The sequence below is a fragment of the Sebastes fasciatus genome, chromosome 8, assembly GCF_043250625.1.
Source record: "Sebastes fasciatus isolate fSebFas1 chromosome 8, fSebFas1.pri, whole genome shotgun sequence".
NCBI lineage: Eukaryota > Metazoa > Chordata > Actinopteri > Perciformes > Sebastidae > Sebastes > Sebastes fasciatus.
This window is the reverse complement of record NC_133802.1, coordinates 32079458-32091709: the sequence shown is the minus strand read 5'-3', so window position 1 is coordinate 32091709 and position 12252 is coordinate 32079458. Positions and strand designations below refer to the sequence as shown.

General features: G+C 43.5%; 1 protein-coding gene across 2 annotated transcripts in view; it reads left to right on the top strand.

Moving 5' to 3' along the window:
• pex14 (peroxisomal biogenesis factor 14) overlaps positions 1–12252 on the top strand; it is a 62509-nt gene that overhangs the window by 35571 nt on the left and 14686 nt on the right. For both annotated transcript variants that reach the window (XM_074645120.1, XM_074645122.1), the window contains exons 6-8: positions 1885–1970; positions 4318–4420; positions 8849–8946. In XM_074645120.1, coding sequence (XP_074501221.1) covers positions 1885–1970; positions 4318–4420; positions 8849–8946 — 287 coding nt within the window. The remainder of the gene's footprint in view (positions 1–1884; positions 1971–4317; positions 4421–8848; positions 8947–12252) is intronic.

Sequence of the window (12252 nt, the reverse complement as noted above, 5' to 3'; positions counted from 1 at the left end):
TTGTGTTGCTTTGTGCTCATTGAAAGGCTTGGTAAAGATTTTAAAGACACATTTATGTGTTATATCAGTTGAAATTTTCATTACATCACAGCAATTAATAAATCTAGGGATGCACCGATACCACTTTTTTCAGACCGAGTACAAGTACCGAGTACCGATATGAGTACTTCTCTGGACCCTCGTTAACAGCCAGCTGGAGGGTGTGAGCGACACACGGCAGGCTGGGGAGTCCCGCATACGAGACGGTGCGCCGCGACTGGCTCTAGGTCGGCTTGGAACGGCTCGGGGCCAAGGTGGTTCCCGGGGCCGTGGCCAAAGTGTCACCGGGGCGGACTGTCCTTGGTGCGCCCAAACGGCGTCGTGCCCCCAGGGCAGGGCTCGGCCCTCGTACAAGGCGCCAGGGGTCTGCAGCGATGTCTGCAACGCACCCGACCTGTCTTGAAACAACGACCAAGGAATCTAACGCACGCGTGAGTCAGAGGGTGCAAGCAAAACCCTGTGGCGCAATGAGAGGCCGGCGCGTGCCGGCTGAGGTGGGATCCCGGCCCCGCGGGGTCGGGCGCCAGAATGAAATTCTGGACGGACTACCCGTCTATCTACCTGCGTGCTCTTTGCCCGTGCACTCATCGCTCGTCACTGGAGTCTTCCACAAGCTGCTAGCTTGACAGCTAACAACAGCCGTGTTTGTTGTTCACGTTCATTGTGACATGTTTATGTTCTTAATTATAATTGTGGGAGAGCAGCATCGGAGGGAGGCCTGAAGCGACGGACTTTCTCTCTAGATTTAGGGACTTTTGGAGCTAGTGCTGCTCGCTACTTACACTAGAAAAGACTGGTCTAGTGTGCTTTTGCTAGTTTCTCAAGATCACCCACCCTACCTTTAAGCGTACAAGTATATTTCTAAAACAGTGGACAATTTCTTTATCTTAGAGGACCACACCGTTCTGCTAGGTTTTTTACTAGATGATTTTTTTCTATCGTTTCAGGCATCCATTGGCTTCCATTCACTTTTTTACAGTCTGAAAATCAATTAGGGGGTCTCTTACAACTTACTTGTGTTGTCTAATCTACCACAAAGCACATTTACATAATTAAAACAACTATTAGTTACATTGAGGTAATGCAGACTTTTTGTATCAGTCTGAATTAGGGCTGTCAATCGATTCAAAAATGTAATCGCGATTAATCGTATGATTGTTGCTCTTATCAACATGGGAGTGGGTAAATATGCTGCTTTATGCAAATGTATGTATATATTTATTATTGTAAATCAATTAACAACACGAAACAATGACAGATATTGTCCATAAACCCTCACAGGTACTGCATTTAGCATAAAACAATATGCTCAAATCATAACATGGCAAACTGCAGCCCAACAGGCAACAACAGCTGTCAGTGTGTCAGTGTGCTGACTTGACTATGACTTGCCCCAAACTGCATGTGATTATCATAAAGTGGGCATGTCTGTAAAGGGGAGACTCGTGGGTACCCATAGAACCCATTTATATTCCAGTATCTTGAGGTCAGAGGTCAAGGGACCCCTTTGAAAATGGGCATGCCAGTTTTTCCTCGCCAAAATTTAGCACAAGTTTGGAGCGTTATTTAGGCTCTGTTGCGACAAGCTAGTATGACATGGTTGGTACCAATGGATTCATTAGGTTTTCGCGTTTCATATGATAACAGTATCTTCACTCTAGCTTTAAAACTGAGTCTGCTACAACCTCCAATCGATTGCCTTAATGCATTAAATCTGCATCCAAAGTATGAAAGCACACAATGGTTATGCAACATTAAAAATCAAAATCAAAATGTGGTACATATGATTTATACTTTAGAGCTAAGACTTCAACTTGACATAAAGTGATACCTCCTCCTCTCCAGGTCCGGCGGGCTACAGATGGAGAGACTACGGCGCCCTCACCATCGTCATGGTGGGCATCGCCTTCGGCTTCCATCAGCTTTACAAAGTAAGTCACGCTCTGCTTCTCCTCCCGCTGCTGTTTTCCACCGCGTTCCCTCCTCACCGACTTTGTTTTCACAGTTAATCTTTCTAAAATTTGTTTTACAAATTATCCTTTGCATCCTCAGATCTGTCAGTCCTGCCTCTCCCTGATATTACATTAAAATTGGTGGGCCTAGCAGAGTACATCATTTATGATGAATTATGGTGCTAGAATTGAAGGCGCCTCTGCAGTATGTAACATCACTCTGGTCTTGTTATTAAAGCTACCCTGCTTTACGTCAAAGCATGATCTCATTTGAACCCCTTCTTTTTTAACTTCCCTCCTCCTCCTCTCATATATATATTTTTTTCCTTTTAAAAAATATAGTTGCTAACACAGCACACAACCATTTTTTTTTTTGACGTCCCACCGTCTAAAAATAATCACCCTGGTTTTTATCGGGCTTAGCAGCCCTTGAACATGAGCTCATGAGGCCCCCTTGTCCCCGGTGACATTAATCCCATAGTGGTTGTTAGTAGTAGTCTGAGTGGCATGTGGAAGCCATTACTCTCGTTTTAGAGCAGGACAGGAGCTCCAGCAGTAGCTCTCGGCCTCGATGACAGCCTGTTCTCCTCTCTGTGTGCAGAGAGAGAGAAGGAAAGGGAGCGCGTATCGTGTACTTGCATATGCCTACCTGACCCTGTCGGACATATTGGCTTCTCTATAGATCCTGTGATGTCCTATTATTTCATCCTCCTTTTTCATAAGGCTGCACATGCACAGTCTCCTGTCCCCGCGGTCTTTCACTGACAAACACACACACTGTACTGTACTGTTTCCCCACATGCAGCAGGGTTTGCCAGCCACCGGCCGCCTGGGAGGTGGTGGGATTCCCTGGCGGGACGGCACAGGTTGCTGTCATGTCGCTGGAGCGTAGCGCCAGTCGCACCATATGTCCAGGCTTCTGCCCACACTTTATTTATGTTATGGCGCACCTTGTAAACACCACACTCCCAGCAACCCACTTATTAATTACTACGTGTTGACACTCATTTAATCTTTTTCTCTAAAAAGTGTTTATTACTTGCGCTGGTGTGGCCGCTTGCCACCTGAGTTGGAGAGAAAACCCGGCTCGGGGCGGCGGAGGGCTGCGAGGGATTAGGTCATCCTTACTCAGCCTTAAAACTGAATAAAGAAACGCAGTTCAGTGGGGCTCTCGTGAGCACATATGTAAAGGATTCAGTGAGACGCTCACAAGCTGCTCATCTGGTTAACACTCACACTGGATAACAAACGTCCTCATTTGGCTGTCACACATACATATCATTTTGGTGGAGTTCTGTTTATTCAGCGGCGGAGAGACGATAAACAACATGACATTGTTTTTGGGGTTTTGTAAGACTATTTTCAGTGCTCACCACCATGTCTTTTCCCTGAAGGCCTGACTTATTTTCACTGTTCCTCTTTGGGTTTCATTCATTTTTAAGGCTGCAACTAACTAACAGTTACTTTCATTATAGATTAGTCCCTGATTTACGGATCAAGTGTTTGTCTATAGATAAATGGTGAACATTTCTCAGAGCCTAAGGTTGCATCTTCAAATTCAAGAGTCTAAATCCCAAAGATATTTCATTTTCAATGGTATGAAATAGAGTGCTACAGGAATGAGTCAATGGAAGTCAATGGGTTTTCAGTTAGATGCTTGAAATAAGGTCTGTGGTTGAACACAAGTTTAAGAGATTTTAAAGTTTTGTTATACGACATAAAATACGTCAGTAAATATCTCACTCGTGAATTTTTAACCCTTTACGTGTCTTAAAAAAAGCAGTTGCTAACAAGTGGTTAAATGAGAATACTAACGCCTGCATTCACGCCTCAAAAATCATAAAAGTGGTGTTCATTTGTGGAGATTATCTTGCAGGACAAAACGTCTAAGTATCATAAACGTGTGTTTGCCACAGAGTTTATTTTCTGCAATAATCCAAAACCCAATGGAACAATCCCATTGGCTCTTTGTCGAGGGAACCAGGGCGATGCTAACTTCCTGGTTGGCCTACAGAAATACGTCATCCCTGCAGCACTCCATATGGCAGCAAATCTAGAACAAGCAGCTATTTGACATTTTATGCTCTATAAATAACTTAAACAACCAATTGTTTATAATAAATGTTTGTTAATTTTTCTAATCGACTAATGGTTTCAACACGCTGCATGCTCCTAATCAGGCCGTTTAGACAATGAGGCTCTAGTCCAATAAAACAATGCATCTGACCCTCTACTGCCAAGTCTAGGTGGCCCTGTCTTTTTCCTCATCTCCTGCCCCCTTCTCAGCAGAGAGAAGTGTAATGTTGTGCCATGCTTTTAATTGCAGAAATACATCCTTCCCCTCATTATGGGCAGCCGAGAGGACAAGAAGCATCTGCAGAGGATGGAGAGCAACATTGCGGCAATGAGTGGCACGCTGACACAGACAGGTGAAGATTAATATCTTCATCACTTTCTCCCTCCTTAACATTTTCCCTCATTTATCTGTCGCCAAAATCGGGGGGCCCCGCACGTTTTTAACAAATGACGCCGCTGTCATTTCGCTTTAATTTGAAATTGCTTGTTTACTGTCAGGCTCGGGCTCAATTAATTACGTTTCGCTGAAAAGCTCTTAACCTCGGAATATTAATGAGGAGTTGGGAAATGACAACTTTTCTCCCCCCCCACCCCCGCCCATCCTCTCTCTCACTCCCCCCCCCCCCCCCCCCCCTTCCATCCGTCTCCCCCCCCTGCACCAACCTCACCCCCATCCAAACCTCCACCGCCGTCATCAACATCCACCCTCTTCCCCCGTAGGTTGCGAGAAAGTTCATTTTAATTTTCTATGCGCTGGTGTGTGTGTGTGTGTGCAGGATGTGCGTGCGGCATGGCACTGTGTGGCGTCTGGGCTCAGCACTGGCCCTAGTGTGATTAAGTGCACGGTGACAGGTGCGGCTCCCATGTTGGACAGGTGAGGAATCTCAACCTGGCTGTCAGACATGGAGAGAGAGAGAGAGAGAGAGAGAGATGCTTTCCGTGCTCTTCGTCAGTATAATTAAAAATCCAGGGAGGCGTAAATGAGAGAGGCACTCTGGAAAAGTTTGCTCTCGTTAGCAGTGCTGTTGAACTGGAGTGTGTTTTCACCTGAAAGGTACCAATTCCCTTTTGAGAAGTGAATACTACAGTTTCTAAAAGAAATGTAATGATTATAATAATACACTGTATTCATAAAGTGCTTTTCAGGATACTCAAAGACGGTTTACACGACAAGTTAAATAAAAGAACCTACTTTAAATCTAACATTAAAGGGACTGTATGTAAGTTTTTACACATATAAACGTGTTTTAATCCTTTTTATTGCCAATGTTTGAACAGGTTGTAACTTAACCTAAGAAAATGAGACCTTCCGCAACTTTCTGGGTTTCCTCTATCAGCCTGTAGACTAATTTTATTGTGAAGAATTGGGGACATTTTTCATTTTTTTCTCTGTAAGATTCAACGGCTTTGACGCCATGCACGCTCACGAGAGCCTTTAATTTCAGCTCCTCTTACAGGGCTAACAGTGTGCAACGGTAGCTAACGTTCGGTTAGAAATGGAGTCCGCTAACTCCAACAAACAACCAGCCTTCCACGTGTAAAAATGTACATACAGTCCTTTTAAAGCTGAGTTTTGAGTAACTTTTATGGAATTTTACGGCTTTGATGGCATAATTTGGGTCAACTTTTTAGTTTTAAATATGAAAGGTTAAATCAAAATGTGTATTTCAATCAAATGAAGTTCCTTTTAAATTTAATAAAGTCACATTCAAGTGTACACGAGCTATGTGCACCTGTCTGTATGAGATATCAAACAAGGTACTTTGCAGACGGACGTTTTACTGGCGTCCGGCAGTCGCTTTCAGTCCAAAATGGCGGAGGCGTAGCTCTGCTGCTGGGCGCTGACGTTGCAATGTAACAAACAATTTCACTTCTTATCAATATACATTCTTTGCTGTCTTTCAGAGGTTCAGTCTTAAAGCTAGAGTGAAGATACTGGTATATCATATGAAACTAGAAAACCTAATGAATCCATTGGTACCAACCTGAAAACTGCATCTTATTAGATCAAACACATGTTGACAAACTGCATAATTTGCATTTGAAAAAAGGTAATAAATCGCAATATATCTTATTGCAATACTCGTATCATGGGGCTTCTACTAAAGAGTGCAACAATTTCCAGGAAAACCTGTATGAATGGCCATCATGCTCGTGTTTACAGGAAAGACAAAGAGGAGCCAAACAAATGTTTTCCAGCCACAGGCTGTATTTTTAACTTCATAAATACCATGTCAGTTTCAACACAAGCATCCTTTGTTTGATTTCTCCTTCATCTCCAAATTAAAACAAATTAAGTGTTCAGAGTTTACAGCTCTTGTCACGGACCAACACGGCGTACACACGGCTGTTATCGTTGCATCCAGTCACACCCATGCTATTGTTTTCTGGTAGGTGGAGGGCAGCGGTTGTGTGAGATCGCGTGCGAGGTGTGCGCCACCCTCAATCTGATTAACAAATATCTGCTCTTTTATGGTCATTTTCTCCCCAACTATGCAAACACATTTCCTCTGGCTTCACTGCCCATTCTTAGATCTACTTATCACTTTCTGGAGATTTGCCAGCTTCATACACAACCCTGTTGTGTTTTGTTTGTCGGCGTATAGACAGGATTTCACAGCGAGAGTCCTCCTGTGCTTTGCGGCAGAATAGGTGAGACTCCAGTGAGGGGGGAAAAAAACATGGGTCTTTTCTTCAGCCGGTGTGGGGAACTAATTTGCTATGACTGCAGTAGCCAAGCTGCTATTGTAGTTAATGACTGTTGTAGTTAACAGTTGGGGAGAGGGGTTGCAATTACACTGAGAGTTTTCTCCCTCTGCTTTCCCTTTTGTCTCCCTCTCCCTCTCACTCCCTCGCTCCTCGCTGCACTGAGTAATAGCGACCGGCTGCCTCGCCCGCTGCCAATTGCTTGAACCCCCTTTTGTTAAAGTTCATGTATTTCTCTAGTGCCGGGCGCAATGAGGTGATGTATCCTTTTGAATGGGGACCACATTAGTCTCTCTCGCCAGCCCCAGCTCGAGAGTAGGGGCCTTGACTCCCATTATGATTTGCCTACAACTTCACACAGACAATTAATGAATGGATCTTGGAAGTACTTCAGCGCGGCCAGGCTGTAATGGAATTGTGCGGGCTGTTTGGCCACTCTTTGTCGGTGGGAGCCATATTGGTGACCAGCTGGCCATTAAAGACAGAGACAGGCCCGGACATATGTAGTGTACATTATATCGAGGTATTTACTGAATAATTTACTGAATACACAATGTGCACCCGTCCTCGCAGCAGCTGCGAGCCTCACACATCATCTTGTCTCTGATTTTCTCTCTCACACACACACACACACACACACACATCGCAGCCTTCTGATTCATGCCCGGCCAAAGTCATTGACTTCATTATTCTTGGCTTCATATCTGTGATAACTGGGGGGATAAGAAGTTGTGCATTTTTTTTTTTGTCTGAACTGTACAAAGGAGTCAACTTTTGTGGGAGAGACATGAAAAGGTTTGGCTGAAAAAGTGGCTGAAAAAAAGCGGTGCCAGTGGTAATTCAGGAGGCACAGCGGTGCAGGCTGGCAGACTGACACACACACACATCTGGATAAGCTGTTTTGTGGCGAGGTGGAATCAGAGACTAATAGGGCGGCTCTCGGTTTAGCGCGCACACCCCGTTCAAACACCTTTTTTAAGCAGGGATGGCCGCGGTAATTTAGTTTTATTACAGTCTTCAGCAAGGCCGGTCGCGCAAACCGACTAACAAACTCAAATTTGTTTGCACAATGATTTTTTTTCCTGCTCCAACTGGTGTTCCATAGGATTCTGCAAGCATGGAGAGATCAAACACTCCAGCACCCCACCTATATTGATACAACTCCACCCATTTAAACACAGGTGTCAGTGCAAGATATTAGCTTCTTTGAAAGATCAAATATTTTGTCTGTGTTGGTTTTTCATAATAGAAACACAGCATCCCCAAGCAAGCCGCTGCTGCGTCTTTTGTCCCGGCCCGGGTTATTCTTTACATCCCGTCCAGCCGGCTGCAGGCTCAGGCTTTTAACCATTGGCCTGACAACCTCAGCAGGCGGACCGCCACAATATCTGTTGATGTTAATCCTATTAGGCTTGATTTAACACTTTACACGCCCATGATTTATATGAATGTTTATTGGTTTTCTGTAATATAATCAGCTCGGGGAAACTTAATGCATTGTTTGGTAATACACGCGTGACTGGAAGCAGGGGGCAACAAACTGTGCCCGGTGTTATTTGAAATCATACACCCTCGTCCAACACCAACACTTGAACTAATTCAATCTTCAAAGTCAATGGAAAAAGAACAATATTTATTAGGATTAGGGGGGACATTTTGTCTGGCAGCCTCCTCCCAAATGAGAGCCTTGTTTTTTCCTTTGTTGATCGTTTGAGGATTTAAGATGCATTAGAAGGCAGTGTCTGGGTGGATAATGGAAGGTTAGAGACTGTTATTTGATTTAAGTTCAGGCACTAGAGATTAATATCTCCATCCTATGTATGTGCCCCCCCCCCCTTTCCCACCCTCGGACCAGAAAGCTGCGACTAAAGTTACCGGGTATTAGCTTTGATTACAATTCTTAGAGGGCAGCTTTGATCAGTGACACAAGTTGAGTCTCATCACTTCTGTCATCGACGCTTGAAAGAAAAAAATGTTCACTTCTGTGGCACCAAAACAACATTATCACACAATCTTAACTTCCTTTTCTTTTCTTTTTTTTTAAGTTTGCTAAATGCACCGTCTTGTTTCCACAGTCAGCCAGCTGCAGCAGACCTTGGTCTCCGTCCAGGAGCTCCTGATCCAGCAGCAGCAGAGAATCCAGGAGCTCTCTCAGGAACTGTCTGCAGCAAAGGTAGCTACTATATCTCAGCGCCCTTCACTAACCACCACAAACTGCTAGAATATCAGTCATTTCAGTTAAACCTCCGAGAGTCTGACCTATTTATCATTCATTCATCCTCCTCCAGATTTTAGTTGTCTTTATTGTAATTTAGTTTCAGCAGAAACTGGCACATTTGTAGATTTAATCGTAAGGCCGTTATACACCAGCAGCGCTTTTTTGTGCTGTTGTTTTTGACATGAGTACTTTCACACAGAACGCGACTATTATGCGAAAAAGTGGCATCATTTTTTTTTGTAACAGGGTTGATTTTCTGAGCTTTCGCATCGTTGCGTCTAGACGGTAACCTGGGAAATCTGATCTGAAAAAAAAAGACTGGATTTCCCAACCATAACTATTCAAGATCAGTGCCTAACCTTAACCGTCTCGCAAGGGCTTCCCAACTCACGGGTTACCTTCTAGACACGACCCTTTCGCACCGCGAATAAAGGCATCAACCAATCAAGTTGTGCGGAACAGTTTGATTTGCGTCTATATTTATGAAACCACACCACGGAGGCTCCGTAGTCTGAACCAGGACGGCGAACTTTATTACTCCTTTCAATCTTGATAAATGCAGAGCAGACCAGATCCTTCTGTTCTGACCTTTCACAATAAAAGTGTCTTTACACTAAGTTTGATTTCAGTCATTTTTATCCTTCATAGTTTGTCTAGTTTTAGTCAACGACAACTCAAGACGTTTTAATCCAGTTTTACCTGACAAAAAGTCATTCTACTTCTCTCTTAATTTTGTCAGCTATTTTTTAATTTATTAAAATGTCCTTTTTTCATCAGATTATATTGAACTTTTCAGTCAATCTGGTCTAGATAAAAAACAATAATTTTGTAATTTTAGTCAAATTTACTTCACATAAGATTTTATCTTATCATCATCTGATGAAAAACACAGTTTGAATGATTAAGTATGTAGCTCTGCTACTTCGAGTCCTCCCTGACTGAGCTCATTAGTGACGCACGGGTCAGTCGCACCCACCCGGCCCGTTACAAGAGCCAATCCGCAACCGCCCAACATGCAAAAATATGTGTTTATCAACCAAACCCAACCTGACTCGCAAACAGCAACTTTATGCATTATAGCAGCACAACCGTCAGGACTGAGGACACAGAGACGGACTGAGCGCCGCCTATGCAGTGTGCGTTGTGTGTTTGAGACCGAGAGAAAGGAAGAGAATGTGTAAGGTGTTTGATAGTGTTAAATGACGTCAGTGACGTCTCGTCATCATCTCGTCTCAGTCATGGGAAAAAAAGGTTGTTGCCGAACATATTTGGTCATAGGTTTCAATACTGAAATTAACACCGACTGTGTTAATCTGGTGTGTCAAGTCACACCTGTTTGTTTGAAAACACTCTCTAACTTAATCATTTCACTAAATTACACGTTTGCGTTATTATTATCTTGATGGCAAACTAACAACTTTACAAAGCTGGCGAGAAGTGCATCTTTACTGTAGTTAGAACATGAAAGTTATGGACTGCACCTTCAAGGTCTGTTATGTATGATTAATGTTTTTTGAGGAAAGCGAGACAGGCAGTAACTCTGAAATTGCAGAAGAGCTCCGTAAACGTAAAGTTGCAGGTTAAAAATCTCCAGATTGATGAGGAGAGAGAAAGGCTTTCTCGAGGCCTCTGTGTACTAAAAAGCTCTCGCGCTGCCCCGAGTCATAACTAGCTAAGACGGACAGCCTTATTATACTGTATATCATCAGAACACAAGCTGCAAAAAAGTATGGTGCATCTCATCATGGGACCATAATCTTTAACCATATTGTCGCCTTGATTTTTATAGGCCGTGTTCATAATCTACTCAGAATTGGAAGTGTTTAGGTGAATCGGTGTGAGTGATTGGTCTAAAAAACTTATGTGCATGGGATGAAATGTTGCTTGCTTTTTATAACACCGCTCATAAATCGCTTTATGATCTCCGGGCTTTAAAAAAAAAAGTGCCTTGGAAGAGACAATCTTAGACAATGTTTTATGTCCACAGCTTGTTAAGCACATGGGTGTTTCACTGTAGCATCTGGATATCGCAGGAAAACATATGCGGACACATCTGCTTCGGCACAAACGAGAGAGAAAAATATGAATCTCTTCCCGGGACGAGGTTCATCAAAAACTGACGACTCACGGCTCATCGTGTGCTTTTTTTTCCAAGTTGTGAGACACACAGTGTCTCTCTGAGCGGCGCGGAAAGCAGCGGCGGCCCAAATCAGCATGTGTGAGCGACTGATCTGATTTGACCCCATGCTGGTCTGATATCTGAAGGCTTTCTGTCAGCCAGGCTGCAGGCCCCGCTTTCAAACAATGAGCATAAAGCAACAAGGGATGTTTTCTCTTTCCATTTGTCATCTCCAAAATCACAGATTGGATTAAACTTCATTTGCTACGAGTGCCTTGTTGGACAGCGGCAGTGTGTAAAAAGTATAATTCACATCAAAACAGCCATTAAACAAATCATAAACTCTGCTTTATAGCTATAGCGTTGATCTTAAATTTTCCCTGCGAGTCGGCACAAGGCCCTCTGTTGTCTCGGGCCACGGGGGAAATTGGGAAATTGTTTTCAGGTCCGGGACGCTTGATGAGAAACACATGTTGGAGCTGGCGAGCCACTTATCATTCACCGTTTGCGGCTTTCGGGGGGTTCGCCTCACCACGCCGCTCAAGAGTGCGCCACGCTTAGCAATTATACCTCTCAACGCGGAAATGTGCCTTTAACCCGAAACACATGGAGACTTCTGTTTCCTCAGCTGCTAAGAAAACATTTCTCTGAGTTTTGGAAAGCGCTCAGTTGCGGCGTGCGTTTACTGTCCCTAAACTGGGGACCTCATTATGGGAGTGAGTGAGTTTAGACGGGCTGACTCACGTCCACACACACGCTGATGCTGCACATTTCCAGACTCCAGAGCCTGAGACACTTTCCTCTCTTTTTCACTATTTAAATTTAATTTTGTCAGCTAATTTTTTCCTTTTTTAGTCATCAGATTATATTGAACATTTCAGTCAACATCTAGTCTAGCTAAAACCAATCATTTAGTAATTTTAGTCAAACTTATATCACATAAGAGTTTATCTTACCATTATCCGATGAAAAATCAGAATGATTTAAAGCTGCAGTGGGTAGAAATGGAGCAAATCTGATAAAAAAAAGTTGTTTTTATAAAAAAAAAGTTGTTGTCTTGTTTTTGTGCCTCTGTGTCCTCCGGTGCTCCTAACGGCATCTGCAGGATTTTACAGGAAAACAACCAATCCTTCCGTCTATGA